At 44.7% G+C, this 24,577-nt stretch overlaps 1 protein-coding gene across 1 annotated transcript in view; it reads right to left on the reverse strand.

Annotated features, from left to right (window-relative positions):
* LOC136580239 (semaphorin-3F-like) overlaps positions 1-15,578 on the reverse strand; it is an 85,910-nt gene extending 70,332 nt beyond the window's left edge. The window contains exons 1-2 of the mRNA XM_066580635.1: positions 15,003-15,578; positions 11,750-11,864 (exon numbers count right to left, since the gene is read on the reverse strand). Of these exons, the coding sequence (XP_066436732.1) occupies positions 11,750-11,852 (103 nt within the window). The 5' untranslated portion in view covers positions 11,853-11,864; positions 15,003-15,578. The remainder of the gene's footprint in view (positions 1-11,749; positions 11,865-15,002) is intronic.
* Positions 15,579-24,577: the final 8,999 nt, after the last annotated feature.

A 24,577-nucleotide genomic window follows, 5' to 3' on the forward strand; every position in this document is an offset into this window, starting at 1 on the left:
TTTCACAAAAGGGCGCTGTTAGATGGAACGATGATCGTTCAAACTAGCGAACGTGAACGATAATCGTTCAGTCTAAATGCGAGCCAACAGCTGAATGACGAATGAGAATCATTTGCTTCTCACTCGTCATTTACTTTATACGGGCATAAAAATTATTGTTGGCTTGTTCAGTCTAAATATAGCGAATGTGAAACACTGAACGAATCAACAATGAATCTGTTTAAACAGGCTGCATGAGAGCGAACGAACTAGCGATGATGTCTCTGACCCGTACGCTTGTGCAAGTAATAATCGCCCAGTCTAAAAGCACCCCAGACCATTCCGTTCTCATAATGTGTATTGTAAACATATGAATGCACCCCATGTACAACCAATACGTGTTCTCCACCTTTGTAGTATATTTGTGTCCCACAAAAGTGGACTTAAAAGTTTTAATACTAGTCAAACCCTGAGCCTGCGACAGCAATAATAAATCTGCACAAGTGTCAAGAAGTGGCATTAAAAGGTCACAAAAACAAATGTCACGTGATACTTCTGACAAAAATGACAAATTCTGTCCCCGCATGTCTAGGTTTCGCATGTCTAGGTTTCGTCTAACAGACTACGAGCCTGGCATGAAGTGAGAAGTTTCTTGTCTGTAACTTTTTTCCCCCTTCTCTTGTTTTCCAAAAACGCACAAATTACTGCAGCAATAACAAGGTTTGTCACCCAGATTTCCACAAATCTTAATCCATCTACTTACGCAAAGGAAAAAAAAATCACTGCTATTCAGAAGCTGGGTAAAGCTGGATGACCACCAGTGAAAAACTTGTAATGGTAACTGTACTGGTTGTCAGCCACATTTTCCAGAAAGAGATGAACTTTGGTCCCTCACATGGAATGATTCCGTTCAAATAATCGTTGAATCGTGCAAAAACGAACGATAATCGTAAACATTGCGATCAATGAATGAATTAGTTCGCTTATTGTCCGCCGTTCATTTTACCTGGGAATAAAAATCATGATTCATCATTTGCCGGTCGTTCACAGACCATTCCCAAGGCATTTCCAGACCCCCTGATAGACCATCGAAGGACTGAACAAGCAATGCAAATGTCAAAAATGACAAAAAGATTTAAAGAATTATCTGCGCATGTAAACGGATGTCATTTGAAAGCAAAAGACTCATTCAAATGATTAATTGCAACGTGTAAAAACGACCCTCAGATAATCATGAGAACGTATTTATGTAAAAGGAACTCCCCTCTAATTTTCAGAGCAGTGAGCCCGGGTGTAGGAACACCCACTGCTTTTCTGGTGAAATTCTCTGACAGTTGGATATATCACACACCTACCTTCCCACTGGAAAAATTTGAGTTGAACCCAAGCTGGCAACATTCAAGATGGCTGTCATTTTGGTGACAGGTTTTTTCCTGCTAGGGGGCCTTGTGTGGTGCAGAGTGTTAAGGCAGAAGAATGCTGTCCTAAGCTCTCGCTCATGACCTAAAGGTTGCGAGTTCAATCCCCGCGTGGTTCAGGTAGCCAGCTCAAGGCTGATTCAGCCCTCCATCCTTTTGAGGTCAGTAAAATGAGTACCCAGCTTGGTGGGGGGTAATGAAAACAAATCACTTGAAACCGCTGTGGAATAAGTTGGCGCTATACAAATAACAAGTCATCCTACCCTCACTTCCCCTACAGCTTGTACGCAAAACTAGATCACAGTCTTCCATTCTCTATGGATGTTTTCACACTTTTGAGACACCCTGTGCAATGCTTTCCTCCCCTACTGTAGGGGAGGCCGGCATCTACGCATCAGCTTTCACTTTCACGTGAGAAACTAGTGTTCGGGGGACTTGCTTCCTGAAACTAGGTTGCTTCAGTTTAGGCTGGAGCGCCAAAGTGACACTAAGTCACCCATGTATTATGGCACTGCCGCGACCTCCTACACGAACTCAACGGGAGAGAAAAAGTTACGGCTGACCTGTGAAGATTGCAAAAACTCCAACCAAGTTCTACCAACTCTTGAGCAATTTCTTCCCCTATCGTGAAACACTGTGGCCCAAGATGTAGCAATGCTGCAATCTCACCTCGACTTGCCCTTGCCTAGCCGGTCATTTTATTTAAACTTCTCAAAATTTTAGAAAGGGGAAAAAACTAGGACAATATAAAATATTTTTTATCTGCGAAAGCACAAAAGCCCGGTCAATATAGCTGTACAGAGGTCTCCTAAATCTGCATCTATGGGCAGTAGAGAAGAAAAAAAAAATAGCTTTTTAGTAAACCTGGTCAAACATGCCAGAGAAAGTCCAGCTTACCAGCAGGACATACAAGTGTTGAACACAAGACAATAATAAGGCTTTCGATGCAAGACAAAAAGCAGCACTAAAGGCATTAATAGGCTTACCCTACAGCATAAGGTAGATCTCCCCCGTGTCTGAGCGGTTTAGACTAATAAGAGAGAATATTTCATTGTTGTCTTTGGTTACAAAACATCGTAGCTACATTCACTAAGTTATTAAAGGGGATTTGCACATTTGGACGTTCTCTGTCTCTCTCTTTATTCTCTATGCTCCATATGGAGAAAAGGGGGCATCGCTCCCATGAGACATCTAGGTTACCTAGTGCCAGAATATACGGTTTATCTGAAGGCAGCTGTTACAACTCACAGTGCATTAGTGCAACAGACAACAATGGACAGTTTCTGTTCTCCTACATAACTCAGATTTTACTGTACGCAGATTGTACAAGGGGCTGCCGCTGCTCTTATGTCCGGGCCGATAGCTTCTGTCCAGGAGATGCAAGTGTCCTGGAAGGCAGTGACTTTATATGAAGAGCAGATGTGTAGCGGACAGGCAGGATATTTTTGCGCTATTGTGTTGCGGGGAATGGGGACATTTAACCCTTTGCAATCCAATTTTGGATTCAGGGTTTCCTAGGGGGCTCTCTCTTTCTGCCATTATACAATGGCGCCGTCTGCTGGCTAGAGCCAGTACTGTGGTATGGGGCATGCTGGAGAGGCCCCCGACAACAGAGCAGCCAGTAATATACAGTAAGAATACCCTGCTGGACGTCTTCCGACTTCGGAGCTGTACAGCCTTCAATCAGAATATCTTCAGACGTCAGACAGTGGATTGGAAAGGGTTAAGACATTGGTTGATTGCAGCCGTCCGCTCTCCAAAGAGGCAGCTAATGAGTTTCAGAACTGCAAAGTTTTCTAACTAACGGTTGTCCAGCACCGACTTTGCACGCAACACAACTTGAAGAAAAATGTTTAATCAACTGGCATGATCATAATATCCATAAATTACCCATCCTTCTCTTCAATACAATTCAAGAGGGGTCTGTTAATAGACTGACTGCATAAACCGATTCAGGAATGCAGCCAGCTGCTCTTTTTGGGATCTCCCCCAAAAGAAGAAGCAGGGGAAAAAAAATGCATGGATCAGATGGAGACAGATGCAGATTCTGACACAACGCTCAACTTAGATCCCACTGAAATTCGTTGCCTCTTTGCTACCTAGGCTTTATTGGATTAACGGCAACACGTTTGGACACTAAACAGGTCTCTTCATCAGGAGAATACCTTGGAATAAGTGGAAAAATCTTACTGCTGAGAGAGCAAGAAAGTAGACATGTTTCAAAGGGGCTGTCCATCAGGGCCAACCCCTGTCCATATGACCCTTATTTTGCTTAAGACCCCTCTAATAACGAGAAGTAGCTCTCACTGAGGCGGTCTCAAGCTCAATAGCTTCTATGTAGTACTACATTTCTTCTGCAGCAGTAGAAACTTTACCCCATTCAACCCACATCATAGGCCTCTCACCCAGCAATCTACTGTACTCTGATGAGGGGCAAAAAGCCTGAAACTGTCTGCACTTGGTTATCTTTTCCTTTTGGAGAAGACTCTGACTTTGGCTTATATTCCCAGTCATTGTTACAAGGCCGATTAAAAGGTCAGACGTTGGCTTGCAGGAATGCTGCCTTCTGGCGCTGTGGAGGCATTGTTCCATCTTCCTATTTGCATAGATTTCCCAGAGCAGCTTGCTGGCTGTACAAGTCTCCTCACACCTACTGGTTGCTCTCCCTAAGGAGAAACATTACCCATTCCAACCCTGCAGCAGCAACCACGTCTGGCTGGCTGCAGCTTCCTCTTGCTGAAACACTACTTTCCTGGTCTTCCTAGGGCCAGGTATCCATGGTGGATCCTATAGTAAAGGGGTTGTCTGTGACAACCAAATTCATACGGGGTACCTGTATGTAGCAGAAATTTAGTTTCCCTATAGCGTTGGCGATTATCCAAGTCACTTGTATAGGCAAGGATTCAGGTACTACGTTATATAAGGGCAGCGATTCTCAAAAGGTGTGCCGTGAGACTCCTCACTAGGGCATCAGAATTACCCACATCAGAGGATTAATTAGCTGTTGGCCATTAGCACTCCAGGAAGTGGGATGAGAGGAAGCGCCACAGGCAATGTCCGCCCACAACACAGTCAAGCGGCCTTGCCCACCTCCTTGTACTCGTCAACCGCTACGCCAGACAGGAGTGTGCGCATTCAGCTGCATGTGGGGGTCAGATATCCACAAACTTATACAACAGTAAGTATAAGCTCAATCATCTCTCTGTCTGTTGAGGGAGAGTGGTTTGGGAGAGCACATATATATTGTGGCAGTGGAGGGGGGCTTGGCCACACATACACATATATTGTGGCAGCGGGAGGGGGGCTTGGCCACACATACACATATATTGTGGCAGCGGGAGGGGGGCTTGGCCACATATACACATATATTGTGGCAGCGGGAGGGGGGCTTGGCCACACATACACATATATTGTGGCAGCGGGAGGGGGGCTTGGCCACACATACACATATATTGTGGCAGTGGAGGGGGGCTTGGCCACACATACACATATATTGTGGCAGCGGGAGGGGGGCTTGGCCACACATACACATATATTGTGGCAGCGGGAGGGGGGCTTGGCCACACATACACATATATTGTGGCAGCGGGAGGGGGGCTTGGCCACACATACACATATATTGTGGCAGCGGGAGGGGGGCTTGGCCACACATACACATATATTGTGGCAGCGGGAGGGGGGCTTGGCCACACATACACATATATTGTGGCAGCGGGAGGGGGGCTTGGCCACACATACACATATATTGTGGCAGCGGGAGGGGGGCTTGGCCACACATACACATATATTGTGGCAGTGGAGGGAGGCTTGGCCACACATATACATATATTGTGGCAGTGGAGGGGGGCTTGGCCACACATACACATATATTGTGGCAGCGGGAGGGGGGCTTGGCCACACATACACATATATTGTGGCAGCGGGAGGGGGGCTTGGCCACACATACACATATATTGTGGCAGCGGGAGGGGGGCTTGGCCCCACATACACATATATTGTGGCAGCGGGAGGGGGGCTTGGCCACACATACACATATATTGTGGCAGCGGGAGGGGGGCTTGGCCACACATACACATATATTGTGGCAGCGGGAGGGGGGCTTGGCCACACATACACATATATTGTGGCAGCGGGAGGGGGGCTTGGCCACACATACACATATATTGTGGCAGCGGGAGGGGGGCTTGGCCACACATACACATATATTGTGGCAGCGGGAGGGGGGTTGACCACACATACACATATATTGTGGCAGCGGGAGGGGGGCTTGGCCACACATACACATATATTGTGGCAGTGGAGGGGGGCTTGGCCACACATACACATATATTGTGGCAGCGGGAGGGGGGCTTGGCCACACATACACATATATCGTGGCAGTGGAGGGGGGCTTGGCCACACATACACATATATTGTGGCAGAGTGAGGGGGGTTTGGCCACACATACACATATATTGTGGCAGAGTGAGGGGGGTTTGGCCACACATACACATATATTGTGGTAGTGGAGGGGGGCTTGGCCACACATATACATATATTGTGGCAGAGTGAGGGTGGCTTGGTCACACATACACATATATTGTGGCAGAGTGAGGGGGGGCTTGGCCACACATACACATATATTGTGGCAGAGTGAGGGGGGGGTTGGCGACACATACAGATATAGTGTGATAGTGGAGGGGGGCTTGGCCACACATACACATATACTGTGGCAGAGTGAGGGGGGGTTGGCGACACATACAGATATAGTGTGGCAGTGGAGGGGGGCTTGGCCACACATATACATATATTGTGGCAGAGTGAGGGTGGCTTGGTCACACATACACATATATTGTGGCAGAGGGAGGGGGGTTGACCACACATACACATATATTGTGGCAGCGGGAGGGGGGCTTGGCCACAGATACACATATATTGTGGCAGTGGAGGGGGGTTTGGTCACACATACACATATATTGTGGCAGAGTGAGGGGAGGCTTGGCAACACATACACATATATTGCGGCAGGGGTAAAGAGGTTTGAGGGTTGTTGAAGTGCTGTAAGTGATTAAACTGTGAAGGGAAGGGATAGTGAAGCTCTGCTTGTGATTACACTGCAACGGGGAGGTCATTTTACCATTTTTTTAAGAATTTTTTTTTTATAGGAGTTCCGTGGTGAAATTTTTTTTTCCCGACAAAAGTGCTCCAAGGTTACAAAAATTTGTTAAACACAGTACTATGGAATAACTCAGAAGGCCATACTTATAGCAACTTCACTTTATAGAACACATGAGCAGAAATGATTGCCGCAGGGAGCCATCCATGTACCCGTGACATCCGCACTAAATGACGACACTGAAATTTCACTCAGTAAGTATAACCGGTCACTTCAGATTAATGAGGAGGAGCGGGAGGAATGTTGATTGGATGGATAAATCAATGTAAACCCAACTACTAAAACAACAACTACAATAAGTTAAATAGGAGGAAGAGGTGCAAACTGCAAGTGAAAGGTCTGAGATTCACAACAACGTAGGGGAGCTGCCGAGACGCATCTTCTGTCCGCTAGAGCTGCTTAAATTTCCTATATACCCAACTGGGTTGACATCCATGCCTCCATTCCAGTAAGCATGCACTTGCTGTGAGCTCATCCTGCTCACACATAGATATGCCGTGACACATAGGATGTCTCAGGATTTATACTCGGACACACAGAGGGTGTCCCCAGCCACGGAGATACAGCACACGGCTTCACAACCAGTGACTCGAGGGATAAAGACCCAGCTGTCGCAGACAGATAGCGGGGCTCAGTGCTCCCTATTAATAGGCCCCCGCGGCTGCGGTGAGGTAACCGTGGTATTTTTGGGATGCGCTTGTCAAGAACAAAGTATATCAAAATCCCGACAACTGCCCTTTCCTCTTTGTTCTTTGTGTAATCAAACGTTGAAGAGATGTTAACACCCAACTGCTACAGACGTGACCCTTTTACCCGCTCGGAAACGGCTTTTCTAAGTTCAGACCCGGCTCGTATACTTATAAAGTCCAGTCATTCTTGTATCCTTTTCATATTAATTTACCATATCAGAGAATTCGCTGTTGCTTGTAACATGAGCGTGTGTACGACTGGTTGCCAAGAGCTGTAAAGATGGCATGGCCAGAGCATTAGCCTCCGCTTTACAGCCAAAAATACTATACAAAATGGTGACAATGAGGGTGTGTTTTTATTGCACAAGCTTGTTTATGGAAGGATAGGTGTTAAACAGTATTCATTGTTCAGCAGCCCTTCATAAATGTCAATATCAAGAGTCTGCCAACATTGCCCCCACCGCAACTACAAATTCCTCCAGGAGGTAACGTAAGGAGACAATTCTTCACCCCTCTGCGACCTTTTAGGGTTAGAAGTCAAATGCACACAAAAACACTGGGTAATTCCTTCCCCTTGATGACCCGAAGGCAAAGGTTACCCACACGGGTTGCATTTTTATCACGTGTAATCAGTGGGATCACAGCGCTGCTGCAGGGCGTACAACAAGGGACGCCAAAGAGAAATGTGTGTGCGGTGCAGGTGTCAGTCTGCAAAATTATACCTTTAGTATCGAGACATCCTTCCTCCTCTTGACAGCTCACAGGCAGGTACTTGTCATATCATACATGAAGTCTAACGGATATATCGCATATATATAGTTCAGGGAATTACTTATATAACAAATCCCTAATAAGTTATGATTAAGGAAATTGTTGTGTTAGCCGATGTAACAATCCCCAAACTGCAGCGCTGACACGGGAAACCCAAATTCCTCCCGCCCCTGTGACTTTCCTGCTATCAACATACAGACGACAGACTAATTTATGACCGTCTGGATCCCCATTCACAGATTACGCACTGCTGCATATCATAATGTATGGTCTAGTGGTGAGTATTTGGCTGATAATACCGTTATATTAGAGAATGCGTTGGAAGATCTGCAAAAGTGGTTATTTATCTATGTAAGCAGCACAAAGAAAGGTGGAACAGATACATTACTAAACTTGTACAGATCCAGTGTAGTAATCTATATACTTCAGAGCTGTATTTACAGTTCTGCTGTCAACATCTCAAGTCAACGAACCCTATGCCTAGATTGCATTGGCTTTGGGATCCTGCACTGTGAGCCAGAACAAAGAATCCTCCATCCGACACACTGTGTGCATTGATTTGAAGAGCTGCCATGCTGCCGGCGGCCCCCCACAGTAATAATGGCTGATCGGTGGGGGTGAGCGTATCCAACCTGCTGGAATCAGCCAATCTTTATGGTGGATTTCTATTAAAGAAGGATTGTGACACAACCCCTTTAACAGTTTATTTGAACCCTTAAAACAGAGTGGAACGAATAAGGTGCCCATACATGTTAAAGGAAATTCATCCTAACCCAAGGATTTTGGAGGAAGCAGCTGACTATGTAATGAGGGTCTCTCAACTTTCCTCTTAAGGTAAAGATTAGGGGAAAGAAGAATTGGACCCAAATTCTTCGGGCCCATTTACACTGAAAGATGATCGCTCAAAAATCGCTCAAACGACAGTTTGAGTGACAGTTTCGAGCGATCATCTTTGCATAACTCTAAGTAGCTAAGTAGCTACTAAAGTGTTAATGGAGGCGGAGCAGGATACCAAGACGATCCCTAGGAGAACAATGCAGCTGTTTTGCATAGGCAAACAGCTGTATTGTTCTCCGCTCTTTCAGCTGGTGTCCTGCTGAGAACTGCCAGCGGGATACCAGCTGAGAGAATCTTATTAGTCTGCATCACTGATAAGAGTCATTGCTCATTTATAGAAAGCTGAGAAATGAGCAACTAACTGAACGAACAATGCACGAAAAGTGCACAATGGGCAGGCGTTTAGAAGCAACGGTTGCCGCTCAAAAGACTGCTTTTGAGCAAATTTTGAGCAATAATTGTTGTGTCTAAATGGGCCTTTTGTTCTCACAAGAGAAGTCAGAGCCAGATTTATACTCACACATGTACAGGGAAGTCAGGAGGATTAGTTGCCAGCCAAATGAGCGTTTGGCCATTAGTTATCTCAGGGCCCATTCACATCAGTGTCAGACTACTGTTCAGATTCTCCAGCGTAGATCCAGCAGAAAATCCCGAACAAAAAAAAATAGTGCAACATGCTGTGCTACTTCGTCTGGTATAATGCCAGCCGGAATGCCAGAAGCTGGTTATCGGGCGGCAGCATGTGGCAGATTGGGCAGTTACGGTATTTCCATTATTCAGCCCCAAGGACAGAGCCAAATAAGAAAAATGTCTTGGCGCCGCAGGCGCGGATCTGAATGGGGCCTTAGGCGTATGAGCAGCTTTAGTTAGTCCTACATGAGATTAATGTATAGTAGCGGGTGCAAAGACTACAGTTTGCAGGATGCAAATCACAAACTGTGCAGTAAGGAAGTTTCAGCTCTGAAGCCTTCAGTATTGTGAACAGAGTTGTGGAGTATAATAAAATAGGTATTTCAAGGTGTGCACAATTATGTCCTTCCTTAACCCAAATCTGTCCCGAGTGATTTTAGGGTCTAAACCAGAGGTCGATATAGGTGGGCAGAGACAAGTGTCAACATACCTGTCCTTCTCTGCCCAGAACTCGTAATGTCCCCCAAATCAATATTTTAATGCAGCGTACTATATGTAAATTACTAGCATACTGTCTGATGGGTGGTTCGCTACCTGCGACTACTTCGGGCTTTCTCTGCTTTGCTCTGCACAAATTCCACCCCTTGCCTAATAATTAAGGACTTCAGCTTGCTTGAATCATTAGGCGAGGGTCCAGGTTTGTGCAAAGCAAAGGGGAGAGAACCCGGACTAGTTGAAGCTAGCGAAGCGCCCATCAGACGACTTGCTAGTCATTTACATACAGTGCATTCCCCATTCTAACACTTATTTCGGTGAAATTTGGAGATCTGTGCAGTGAAGGACAGGTATATTGACACTTATCCACTGTCACTGCCCACCTATGCCGACCACTGGTTTAGACCCTAATGAACAACCTGACAGGTTTTCTTTGACTTGACAAATCCTGAAATGCGTGGTGAGATTTAAAAAGCTATAATCTGTCCTCCATCAGCCACTATAGGTGCGCATGCAAGCAAACTAAACATACTGTATGTTTAACATCTACTTTTTTTTTTACTGTATGGCTGCGACGGATATCTCCGACAGACGCCATCCATCACCCATAGCCGCTGGTTACAAAAAACGTATACATTTATTAATGTATACTTTTTTTTACTGGATGCTGTGAGACGCTATTGTTTTTGTATCCTTAGAAACTGGAGTCCTTAATGAAATACAAGATAAGGGTGGACACTAATGTACAAAAGTCACTCAACTTTTAATGCGCACTCAGGGTACACTTACACGGGACAACTGTCAGGCCCTGAAGCGCCCCGCAGCCATCGCAACGATTATCGCTTTCAGCGACGATCGCACATTGAATAGAGGCGCAGTGCACTGGAGATCTCTTCCAGGCTGCCCACCTCCATATAGAGTAAACCGCAGTTGTTCATACACGAAAGACTGCCTGTATAAAAGGGCCAAGAGTCACTTGGTTTTTAGGTAAGCAGAACACCAAGCAACTCCAACAAGTGGGTGATTCTCGCTCGCTTGCCCTGTTGGGTCTCGTGTTTACAATCGTCCGTAGCTGCTCTTTGGAGCGCCCTAATTCTACAGTGGTTTCAGTTTACTATGACTTTTAATGTGTTGTGATAACTTTCTGTGCCACAGTTTATACTTAGAATTGCTTTACAATATGGTAATTGCTTTACAATGGCTTTGATTGTGTTAAGATAAGCGAAAAATAGATTTTCAAGATAAAACAATGTGTTGCAGAAAGTTATCACAATCAAGTTAAACTTTGCTGCATCTGTAAAAAAAAAAAAAAAAAAGCACAAATACACAAACCACCACGCACGCACACACGCGCATGCATGCACGCACGCACACACGCCAGGGCGCTATTGACTTTATCGATTGCTGCAATAACTGCTACATGTAACTAATAATAATGATGGATTTGATGACCTGTAAAAAGCTCCATCGCATTACCACGGATGATGCCATTTAACGGAGTTTGGAGGGTATCCCCCCTCTTTGATGAACAACAGTGATTTATTTTGCAAGTGGTAAAATAAATTCTATTCCCATCCTAATTAATTATCTAAACGCAAACTCCATGTGAGTACGGATGGCTGATCCCATATAAATCCAGCTTAAACACAACAGATACTTGGCCTGTGGAAGCAGAAGAGAGCCCGGAGACGCCGTGTAGAGAAGCAAAGCCTTGACTGCCGGAGCATTTCCTTACAAACCCTCCTTAAATAACGTGATAGAAGAATTCATCTTACCTTTGTATGACAGGTAGACACGTGCTGGTCTAGAGCTCCATGTCCTCACCGAAAAACTGAGGAGCAGCAGAAGGAGTAGAGACGGCAGCGCAGACACCAGCATGTTGTCACTACCCTAGACACAAGGAGAGAGCGACAAACACAAAAAAGTTTAAAAAACGCTGAATTCCCACAGTAACCTCACAATAAAGACACATATCCCATTCACTGGCTCGCTCGTTAGGATCAAGGACAGATCACCTTACAGGACAATTAAAAAGGGCGTAAATCAAACTGACCGGACGAATCCTAGCAGGATATGAGATTTTATTGCTCTGATATAGAACAAATCTATATTTGCTGAAAAGGCGCTTATCTAATCTGTCCTGTCACTGCTGGGACGTACCGGGAAAATTTCCTTTCCTTCTAGCGAAAAGGAAAATGATGCAGACATTAGTCAAACTGATAAAAATAAGCATCCCAGAATCGTGGGCAAAACAGACAATGAAGAGGAAATCTGTTCATTTGTTCTGTTCCGAGGGCTCAGGAGAGCATGATCACCTAATGACGGCAGATAACGTAGGCTTACGTATACCGGAACGCTGTAATGTTCCGAGCCCCGAGGGGGCACAACCGACGTATTGACTAATTGCTTAATCTGTAATGTGCTGTAGAAGAGGCTGCAGGGACGGAGTCTGGGAGAACTTCTTCTTCTAAATCCATTACAATAAAATCATTACACGTTATATAAAAAAAAGCCTAAAAGCCCGCCGACTGCATCACAAACATGCACACTCGCCTTAGCTTCAGCGCGCATTATTTTTCACAGGAGGAGAATAAGCCTTGGCAAGATCCCTATGGAAGTGGTTAATTTCCCATGGGAACAATGGATCGGGCATGGTGAACTCCAACATGCTCAATCCATCTTTCTCGCCAACATCTACCATCAGGGGGGAAAAAGTCAGAAGATCCCCATTGGGGCAGGGGGGGGGGGGGGGGGGTACACTTTACCCAAAACTAATATGAGTGCGGTTAACCCCCAGCATTCTCTTCAATTGCAAACTCAGGTAGCTGAGATTTATTGTTGAGGCTCTCAATATAGGGGTCAAGAAGAAAAAATATATATATATTGTAAACCCTGAAAAGCCAATATTTAATTCAAGTAAAGCAATTAATTTATGACCAACAGCTCTCACCCACAAGGAACCAACCACCCACCCATATTGCAGCTTCCCGGACCCCCCGTGACCCAAGGAGGCTTCCAAAACTTTATTTTTATGTTTGTTTTCTAAGTTTCCGTAATCACGTACCATTAATCATCTCATCTTCACTTTTCACGTCAGTCATAAAAAAAACACCCCGGGATATAGCGGTAAGACATCTTTTGGAAATAATGGACAACTTTTTAACTGCACTTCTATTATCATTATTTTGATCCTTGCTTTGCAGACTGTTTGTCAGCCCCTTCCTTACAAGAACTCCCCCGACATTTTATTTTACATTTTAGTACATCTTTCTATTAATTTAGACCGGTTACGTACTTTATTCTTGCTTAGCCTATTTTTCACTATTTTATTTTTATAGCGTTTTATGTATTTTTACGTTATTGTAATTACAAAGACGAAAAGTTTAGACGGCAGCCACAAGAACTATATTTCTTGTGTGGTCATGGCACAAAAGCTTACAAAAATGGAAACCTGAAATTATTCTATAACTAACAATGACCAGGAAGTGGTGTTGGGCATAGCATTTCTGGGTCAAATTAGGATGCAAATGCACTTTGTGCAAAACAATTGTACCTTGGTCCCAGGGCTTTCAAGGGATTTGTGTGTAAGGGAAGGAGCGTGAGAATATACTGCGGTAAAAAGGAAGTTCTTTATAACAGGGTGTCCTTCAGAAGGATATACAAGGGAGTGACATTATATTTTTAGAATCCGCAAGGTTTCTTATAGGAAACTTTTTTTTTTTATGCATAGGAAGTAACATTTTGGATTCTTCCTTATCCCAACCAGATTGAGTTTGAGACGTGTCCATTGAAAAAATTGCTCTGGATTGCGACACGAACTATGATTTATAGCCAGGCCAGATCAGACGTAGCGTTTTCGGACTGATGTGCCAAAGTTACATTTCTCTCATCGTTTAAAGGGAAATCGCACCTTCAGGTGAATTTACACGTACGTGACGCGCGCGAACTCTGCTACTATAATTAAAAATAACAGAACCCATTTCAGCAGTGTTGATGACTACCATACCAAGCAAGGATACCTGCTGAGAAGCGCAACTCTCCACGATCCATTATTGAAACCATTTAGCTCCGATAAACCTATTAAGCATTTAATCTGCAGTAAACGTCTTGCGGCTTCCCATTATTTTGCGCATGAAAAGATCCTAGAAACGGCACATTAGGAACGAGACAATAAGGTTTCCTTTTTTAATCAGTGCTCGCGTGACTAGGGGGGAAAGGGTTAAGAAGCGTAATTACTCTATTTTTGGCAGAGGTATGATTTCAGGGTTTAGAAAAAAAAAAAAGGAAGGATGCCGATCTGTCAATTTGGCTTTTCTCGAAAGCTTGTACAACACAGTGAAACCACCACCTCTCAAACCTGGGACACCTTGTACCAGGCACTAGATACGGAGCGAGCTCTGTGTTTTCCCATCTCTGTCCAACTTACAAAAGGGGTTGGATGGGAGGGAGAGAGAGAGAGAACGTGCTGGAAGGCAGGGACGAGAAAAAAAAAGTGAAAAGAATTGGAGAAGAGAAGAAAGAAAGAAGGAGAGAACTAAAGAGGATGGAGGGATGAGATTAATGAGGGAAAGCTCAAAGAGACCAGACAGGGAGGAGACTTGAAGTGAGAGATGAACTTGTCAATTATAAAAAGGTGAGAAAAGGACAAGTCAAAAGAATGAGATACTGGATAGGGTGTGAATGGAGAAACAGCAAGCGGAAAGTACAGAGCTGAAGCTACCGTACTACACCAAGAGCAGGAAAATCGATACAGTACAAAGAATACAACGACACATGGAGAGGCAATCGTAACACATTAAGCGAACAATCCCAAGGTAAGTGGTGCAAGACCATCCACCATGACCGAAGACACATCACCACCATTTACTGACCAAGTAGGTCAACAAGACAAAGGGGGCAAAAAATGCTACATAAAATGTTCTATATGTGAGTCACTAAGAGCAATACGTATGTTGGCCAACTGCAGGAATGACTTGACCGAGTGGGATGTTTTAAGAGTTCACAGGAGAGGATTCAAGTGGTACATACCTTAGATATGTTCTTGCGAGCAAGGATTTGATAAGGGAAGAGGAGGAAGATATCTCCAATCAGCTGATATGACTTTGTACCATTTCGAAATGTGCATTACGGGAAGTATACGTGATCACTGAATGCAACATGCGAGCTGTCAAGACTGACCGACAGGAAACTGCAGGTGTAACCCAGGTGTGTATTCCGTCGAGAGAGAGAAGTCACTACTATTTTCGTTGGCAAGTTCAATACCGGTTAGGTAAGGATGTCATTCGTAAGCGTCGACAAGTCTGCAGGTGGTTACGGTCCCAGCTTTCCAAAGAAAAATGGAAGAAGGAAGAAAAAAAAAAAAGTCTCCTGCAAATCTTGGAGCCTACGACCAAGTAATAAACCTCGGAAACAGGACAGGTTTACATGCACAGCCCAGATTAATACTGAGCCACCGTGTCTGTGCAGTTATGTTGGTAGAGCAAAGTGTGACTGTATGAGGGAGGGTTCGGAGTGACAGAACCTGACAGCTCTACTTTCCATTCTGTTGGAGTGAAAAAAAGAAAGGGGGAGAGAAACAGCGGAGAAGGGAGGAGGGAGAAGGAAAGGGGAAGAGAGAGAAGAGGGAATACAAGGGGGGTGTTAAAAGAGAGCGAATAAGAGTAAGCATAGAGGGAGGGACAAGCCAGCCAGAGGTATGAGGGAGGGGAGAAGATTAAAGGGAAGGAATAAGACTGGAGCAAACTACCTGATTCCAAATCACAACTATGAGAAGAATCAGAAGGTGGAGAGCAAGATTATAGATCAGATAAGAAGCAACAAGACCCAAACACCTGAGAGGCAAAAGTAGCCATCGAGGAGGGGGTAGCACTATGGAGGGGGGCTGAAGTATAAGAGTGAAGAGTTAAAGTAGTAAGGAGGAGAGTGCCAGCAATGTCAGACCCATGTGAAGTCTTCGACTCTTCAGGTTGCCGTTACAATGCAATTAACCTCTGACATGCCTGCAACTGTAGAACAGCTTGATGTAATGGAGACTATACGCCGCTGTATGCGCATCTAGCAATGAGTTCCTTTTGACTAGACCCTTGGGTGGAAGATCAAGTCTATCTGCCGGTCCATAGAAGACTAATCACTAATATGCATAAAAGGAACCATGAAGAGGGAATTTGTGTAATGTGGCTACACCGTTCTCTCTCGATTTCCAAAGGACCTTTTCAATTTGATGGTATTTTTGTGTGTACAGCCCCATGCCCAAAACACTGCAACTTTTTCTTTTAGCGTACCCCCTGCGTGCCCATGAAAAGGCTCATTACATATTCTGTTCTTTGCATGTTCTCGTGACCTTGACGTGCCCTTTCTGCTTTGTTTTGCCAATCCTCTCCTCTGTCAACTACTCCATTTATATACAGAGCAGGTACATAGCTAGCAGTGTAAGCCTCCCCCCTTCCATTTAAGCTCCCTACTGAGCGCAGCGGATTTCTATCCTATAGCTTCATCCATAATATAGACATATCAAGGGCAATGGAAGTGCAGGCCTTGCTACCCTTTACCCCTAGCCAAGACAAGGGATTGCTCTGTGCTGGAAGCTGTTGACTATTCTCTGCCTCAGCGGGACACCAAGGCATGGTAAATAACTGGACGCAGAGCATAGCAACCAGCGAAGATAGAGATGCTCTTAATGGCACTAGGTTCAATGGAATCTTGAAAACCATTAACTAGAAATCACCTTATTAATTCTCCTTCATTTACAAGGTTCACAATAACCTTTGGCTGCGTCTCGATTACTATGGATGAATGAGTGTCATCCAGACAAAACAAGAGTGTCGTTTGACTAGATAGATTAGAATGATCTAATAGCTATGGTATTAGCGGACCAGGAAGCTCGCAGGTTCTCCAGTCAGCAGTCACACATGTAGAGGGGAGGTCGGTGCACAGGGCAATACATAGGAACAACTCCAAACAGATTTGTCCCCTCCCAAAGGAATTCTAAACGCACAGCTTATCAGACGTCGCTATGGGATGGAGACCAGAACACAAGGAAGTGTCGATATAACAAAGAGTAGCAATAGAGCCTTGTACAAGGCAGAATAGTCTGAGCGGACTCTAACAATAGATAAGTGGGCGGTCACTGACGTACCTGGCAAATGGACAAGGCGAGCCTGCTCACTCGGTGAAAGTTAGGCTGACATGGGATAGGGATGTGGGACACCAGGACACAAAATAAAGGAAATGTAAAACTACAAGTGCCTTTAATTAAAGGAGATACCAACCAGGCCATGAATAACCTAAACTGCAGCGTTTTTGTCACACTTTTTTTGCACCAAATAAAGCCATGTCCAAATATTAACTGTAAGTTAATATTTTTTTTGCTGTGGCTAGAGATGAGCGAGCATACTCGTTTAGAGCAATTACTTGAACGAGCATCGCTTTTTTTCGAGTACCTGCCTACTCGTGCGAAAAGATTCGGGGCGGCGGGGGTGAGAGAGAGATCTCCCCCCGCCGCCCCCCGAATCTTTTCGGACGAGAAGCCAGGTACTCGAAAAAAGCGATGCTCGTTCAAGTAATTGCTCTAAACGAGCATGCTCGCTCATCCATCTCTAGCTGTGGCGTTTCTCTTGTTGCATTATGTTTTGTGGGGGGGGGGGGGGGGTTTGCATTAATGGAGTTTTTTCAAAATCGTAGCACGTTCTGGCTATGGATGTTTTCCTTAGGCTTCTCTCTAGCAAACAGCGAAGACAAACAAAAAGAGTCCAAGTGACCAAAACACTAAATGCCAGAAAGACACGGTGGCTCAGTGGTTAGCACTGTTGCCTTGCTGTGCTTGAGTCCTGGGTTCAAATCCCACCAAGGACAACATCTGCATGGAGTTTGCATGTTCTTCCCGTAGGTTTCCTCTGTTAAAAAAACAAGTTTTCTTGCCTCGGGCGACTTTCAGATAAGCATATTTCAACACCATATTTGATCCATGTTTTGCAGACCACAATGCAGAGCTAATATAAATTTACGTTTCTATTCAAATGGCTATATTTTAACCCATTAGTGACTGGCAATACGCCTTTTTATTGACCTCACCAATGGGCTTTAAACCTGCACATACCTCTTTTTAAGGCAGTGGCTTGGCTGACTTCTGACAGACATGATTCTGCTCTACAGCTAGTAGTGGAGAAACCTCAGATCCTGTCAGTTTAACCTCTTACATGCCGCAGTCAATAGCAACTACAGCATGTTAGCAGACGGCAGGGGAAGGGGGGCTTCTTCTGTCACCCATCAGCACCCTGCAATGCGATCGAAGAATACCAATGACATCCGGAAGCCTGACAAAGGCCTCCATGTCACTCAACCTATTAGGTCGCACCTCTGGCAACATCTAATAGGCTGTTGTCATAGGCTTAGTAGAATGTATTACATAAGTAATGCAGTGTACTATCCTAGCAATTGAACAATCGCATCTTCAAGTCCCCTTCAGGGACTAAAAATAGTGTTAAAAAATGCAATAAAGTTTAATTTAAAAAATATACATATCCAGTTTTTTTTTAAAAAGGAAGGTTTCCCCATAATATATTTTTTTAAATGAATAAAATACCCAACATTTTTTAATAAAGAGCAACCCATAATAGGTATTAATACATTCATAACAACACAGACAATGAAAATATGTTTTCTATCTTGCTTGGTGAACGTCATAAAAATAGTTTTGCAAAAGTAAGGCCAGAATTGTGATTTTTCTTTTGTTCACCTCCCAAAAAATGCAATAAAAAGCTATCCAAAAGTCACAGGTACCTCAAACTGGTACCAATAAATACTACATCACTTCCCAAAGAAAAACAAAACCTCACATAGCTGCATTACCAGAAAAATAAAAATGCTACGATTCTTAGAATGCAGCGATGTAGAAATTTATATATATATATATATATATATATATATATATATATATATACACACACACATACACACACACACACACACATACATACACACACATATACACACACACAAACTTGGTATCGCAGTAATCATGCTGATCCACATACGAACATTATCATGTTATTTTTACTGAATGGTGAATGCTGTAAAAACAAACCCCAAAACAATGGCAGAATTTCTGCCCGTTTTTTCTATCCCCTCACCCCGCCAAAAAAACCCTAAATTTTATTAAAATTATACAGCACATTTTATGTACTCCAGGGTGCTGCCATTAATATATACACTAAAAGCAAGCCTCATATGGCTATGTCAACGAGTAATGTCTCTTGCAATGGGATGATGACAATCACTCGGTCCTTAAGGTACAACTAGGCTGGTCTCTAAGGGGTTAAAAATGTAGCATGACGCACTTTTTACCCTCCATATTTGCATTTAATGGTGTTCTACTCTTCTTGGCAAATACAGATCAGAAAATAAAACCAATGACAGCTAATACAGATCAAACATAGATGCCATACTGCGCTGTGTCACTTTGTAACCCGTCCGTATTACAAATCCGTATTACGAACATATTACAATACGCTGGTCTGAAACCGGCCCTATGCAGGAAAAAGAACTCTTTCAAAATATGTTGGCTTAGCGCATTTCAGCGAAAATTGTATAGTAAGCAAAATGAAATACAGTTTTCGTCGCAAATACAATTGGAAATCCAGATAGAAGGCAGGAAAAGTAGGCCTGCTTATTCATTCCTGCACTTGGCTGGGTTAAAAGGAATGAAGTTCACAATACTACCAGAAAGCAGAGAAACAGTACAAGACTGCACCCTAGATACAAGGCAGAATACAGGTGTACTAGATGATCAGTACCTTTAGGCTTGCACAGTGAAACCAGGGCCCAGATAAAATGCGGCGAGGGAGCTGCGCTTTTCCCGTTGTCTATGTAAGTGCCTTCTTCATCCCCGACAATGCAAACACTAGTTAGAAGGGACACAAAAGTCTGGAATGTGCTGAGGGTCTCATAAAGTGATCAAGGCTCCCACTGCAAGCCCAGCTTAAGTCAATCACTCCTACAATGTTGCCTGTCCCATTGAGACACTCCGAGAGGATGCTGCCCTCTTGGCCAGTGGACACCTACATCAATTAAGAAACTGGAACACAGATAAATGCAGAAAGGGAGTCTTCTAATAATTGCCACTAAATAACACAACTAGACAACAAATAGGCTCTGCTGGAATGAAACAAAAGAAGAAGAACAGTGCCAAGTTTGGGCCATGCCAGAAGATACGTCTGTTTAGAGATGCAATGGAATCAACGAGATTATAGACAAGTGCGCTGGAAAGCACTTATGGTTCTGTAAGTATGTGCAGCGGAGCTCTTCTACTACAAGAGTCACTTGGGTCAGCGGTAAATACATGAGGGATAGAAGGAGGGTTTAAAAACGGAACAGATAAGAGGGGGAACCCAACTTAATGCGTCATCTTGATTAGCCACTTTAACAAATTTTCAGGGTGTTTCTCGCCCTTCTGTTAACATTCCTGGTAGCGTGTTTAATCCTGCATTGAGAGCCAGTGATAAGAATCAGACAAACAGGCAGAGCAAGCTGGCAGGGAGCGAAGGATGAGGGGAGGGGTGGCATGGTGGAAGAGAAAGGGAAAAAAAATCTGTAACCAGTTCAAAAAGGTTTCATCTCAAAAGGCAGCATCCCACCGTCCTCCGAGCAGATGGTGACTTGACAGGGAATATGTGGGCGCCGGCATGCATATTGCATCTTTCCTTATCCTTACATAGCATATGGATAAGGGCGACAATTACCACTGCTGGCGTGCCATGCTGCGCTTGTGTAAGAAATGACTCTGTACAGTTAGCTCTGAACAGAAGCCTGGCTGCTGTATATGGAGGGATGAAGGCTGGCTGCTGTATATGGAGGGATGAAGGCTGGGTGCTGTATATGGAGGGATGAAGGCTGGCTGCTGTATATGGAGGGATGAAGGCTGGCTGATGTATATGGAGGGATGAAAGCTGGCTGCTGTATATATATGGAGGGATGAAGGCTGGCTGCTGTATATATATGGAGGGATGAAGGCTGGCTGCTGTATATGGAGGGATGAAGGCTGGCTGCTGTATAGGGAGGGATGAAGGCTGGCTGCTGTATATATATGGAGGGATGAAAGCTGGCTGCTGTATATATATGGAGGGATGAAAGCTGGCTGCTGTATATATATGGAGGGATGAAAGCTGGCTGCTGTATATGGAGGGATGAAAGCTGGCTGCTGTATATATATGGAGGGATGAAGGCTGGCTGCTGTATATATATGGAGGGATGAAGGCTGGCTGCTGTATATATATGGAGGGATGGAGGCGGGCTGCAGTATATGGAGGGATGGAGGCTGGCTGATGTATATTGGGGGACGAGGGCTGGCGGCTGTATATGGAGGGATGAGGGCTGGCTGCTGTATATATATGGAGGGATGAAGGCTGGCTGCTGTATATATATGGAGGGATGAAGGCTGGCTCCTGTATATATATGGAGGGATGAAGGCTGGCTGCTGTATATATATGGAGGGATGGAGGCTGGCTGCAGTATATGCAGAGATGAAGGCTGGCTGCAGTATATGCAGGGATGAAGGCTGGCTGCAGTATATGCAGGGATGAAGGCTGGCTGCAGTATATGCAGGGATGAAGGCTGGCTGCAGTATATGCAGCGATGAAGGCTGGCTGCAGTATATGCAGGGATGAAGGCTGGCTGCAGTATATGCAGGGATGAAGGCTGGCTGCAGTATATGCAGGGATGAAGGCTGGCTGCAGTATATGCAGGGATGAAGGCTGGCTGCAGTATATGCAGGGATGAAGGCTGGCTGCAGTATATGCAGGGATGAAGGCTGGCTGCTGTATATGCAGGGATGAAGGCTGGCTGCAGTATATGCAGGGATGAAGGCTGGCTGCAGTATATGCAGGGATGAAGGCTGGCTGCTGTATATAGAGGGATGAAGGCTAGCTGCCGTATATGGAGGGATGAAGGCTGGCTGCTGTATATGCAGGGATGAAGGCTGGCTGCTGTATATATATGGAGGGATGGAGGCTGGCTGCAGTATATGCAGAGATGAAGGCTGGCTGCAGTATATGCAGGGATGAAGGCTGGCTGCAGTATATGCAGGGATGAAGGCTGGCTGCAGTATATGCAGGGATGAAGGCTGGCTGCAGTATATGCAGCGATGAAGGCTGGCTGCAGTATATGCAGGGATGAAGGCTGGCTGCAGTATATGCAGGGATGAAGGCTGGCTGCAGTATATGCAGGGATGAAGGCTGGCTGCAGTATATGCAGGGATGAAGGCTGGCTGCAGTATATGCAGGGATGAAGGCTGGCTGCAGTATATGCAGGGATGAAGGCTGGCTGCTGTATATGCAGGGATGAAGGCTGGCTGCAGTATATGCAGGGATGAAGGCTGGCTGCAGTATATGCAGGGATGAAGGCTGGCTGCTGTATATAGAGGGATGAAGGCTAGCTGCCGTATATGGAGGGATGAAGGCTGGCTGCTGTATATGCAGGGATGAAGGCTGGCTGCTGTATAGGGAGGGATGAAGGCTGGCTGCTGTATAGGGAGGGATGAAGGCTGGCTGCTGTATATATATGGAGGGATGAAGGCTGGCTGCTGTATATATATGGAGGGATGAAGGCTGGCTGCTGTATATATATGGAGGGATGAAGGCTGGCTGCTGTATATATGGAGGGATGAAGGCTGGCTGCTGTATATATGGAGGGATGAAGGCTGGCTGCTGTATATATATGGAGGGATGAAGGCTGGCTGCTGTATATATGGAGGGATGAAGGCTGGCTGCTGTATATATGGAGGGATGAAGGCTGGCTGCTGTATATATATGGAGGGATGAAGGCTGGCTGCTGTATATGGAGGGATGAAGGCTGTCTGCTGTATATGGAGGGATGAAGGCTGGCTGCTGTATATGGAGGGATGAAGGCTGGCTGCTGTATATGGAGGGATGAAGACTGGCTGCTGTATATGGAGGGATGAAGGCTGGCTGCTGTATATGCAGGGATGAAGGCTGGCTGCTGTATATGCAGGGATGAAGGCTGGCTGCTGTATATGCAGGGATGAAGGCTGGCTGCAATATATGCAGGGATGAAGGCTGGCTGCAGTATATGGAGGGATGAAGGCTGGCTGCAGTATATGCAGGGATGAAGGCTGGCTGATGTATATGGGGGGACGAGGGCTGGCTGATGTATATGGAGAGATGCGCGCTGGATGCTGTATATGGAGAGATGAGGGCTGGATGAAGGCTGGATGCTGTATTGTGATCATTACTCTCCTCAGGAGAAAAAAAAAAAAATTATATATATATAGTTATTTCAAAAAGATTGAAATTTGACATGATTTACTTAGATGATGAGATGTAAACCATGACCGAAAGTAAGTGCGGGGCGCGGGAAAGCGCTGACGTACGACATAGTTTAATGTGTAATAGAATTCTTAGAGTTAATCTAATCTGGTGTTTTGACTGGAAACGGTTTATTATTTCTGAACAGATACACTACGCGCTTAAAACAAATAAGTGAAACTCAACGGGGCAGAAAAGAATGTTTTGTACTTTTATGGGAATGGTTTATTGCAAATTAGCAGATCACTTAGAAAAAAATTAAACCCTCAGCTTTCGGCCATTGTGGTTGAAATATGGAGAGTAACATATAGACACGGAATATGAATTGTAGGTACTTGCATCTATTTGGGTGCTGCTCCTTTGTGTTGTTATTAGCGCCTCTTTATTCGGCCCAACACAAATGCTGTGTACGGATTAAGGCTCGGCTGACTTAAGTTAGTAGAATACGATACTGACACGAGCAACGATAAAGAATGTGAAGAACAAATGTAAACCAATATGTCTGTACTGCATAACAATGCCGGAGATGGGACTGATCTCTACAAGAAAGTTGATTAAGCAAATGAGATCTTGCTACATGGGGGGGGGGGGGTGGGAGCGACAGAGAGAAGAGCGATGCTCACTCGAGTATCTGCCTTAAACGAGCGTGCTCGCTCATCTCTAACTATAACCCTTTCCATTACAATCATTACAATTATCGCACTGACACATTTCACACTTGATTGCATAAGACTTACATTTCTATAGGAAAAATTGGACAAAATTACCATATATGTGGAAAATAACTTATGGAGAAAAGACCAAATTTACCTCAACCATAAATGACGATCCTCTTTGCATGCATACTGGGAATATTCTTTAAGATCTCTCATAACAAGAAAAATGGATTTTCGACATTTTTGGAATATCCACAGGATATGCCAGAAGTGTCTGACAGGTGGGGGTACCTAATATTAAAGGTGTTGTCCCACCAAATTAACTTATCCCCTATCCATAGCATAAGAGATAAATATTTGATGGGTGGGAGTCCAACTTATCTGAAGTCTCTGAATTGAGGGGTGGCCATGTGTGCACACCGCTGCTCCATTCAACTTTTTGGACTGCAGGAGATGGCTGAGCATTTGCACTTGGCCATCTCCAGCGGCCCCACTGAAATGAATAGAACTGTAGAGCGAAGACACTACTCCCCATTTACGGATGTGCAGACTTGTTCTCCTGATTGGTAGGCATCACAATGTTTGAATCTATACTGATCAAATGCTTATCCCCCTATCTTTTGGATTGGGG

This window comes from Eleutherodactylus coqui, chromosome 10 (assembly GCF_035609145.1).
Source record: "Eleutherodactylus coqui strain aEleCoq1 chromosome 10, aEleCoq1.hap1, whole genome shotgun sequence".
NCBI lineage: Eukaryota > Metazoa > Chordata > Amphibia > Anura > Eleutherodactylidae > Eleutherodactylus > Eleutherodactylus coqui.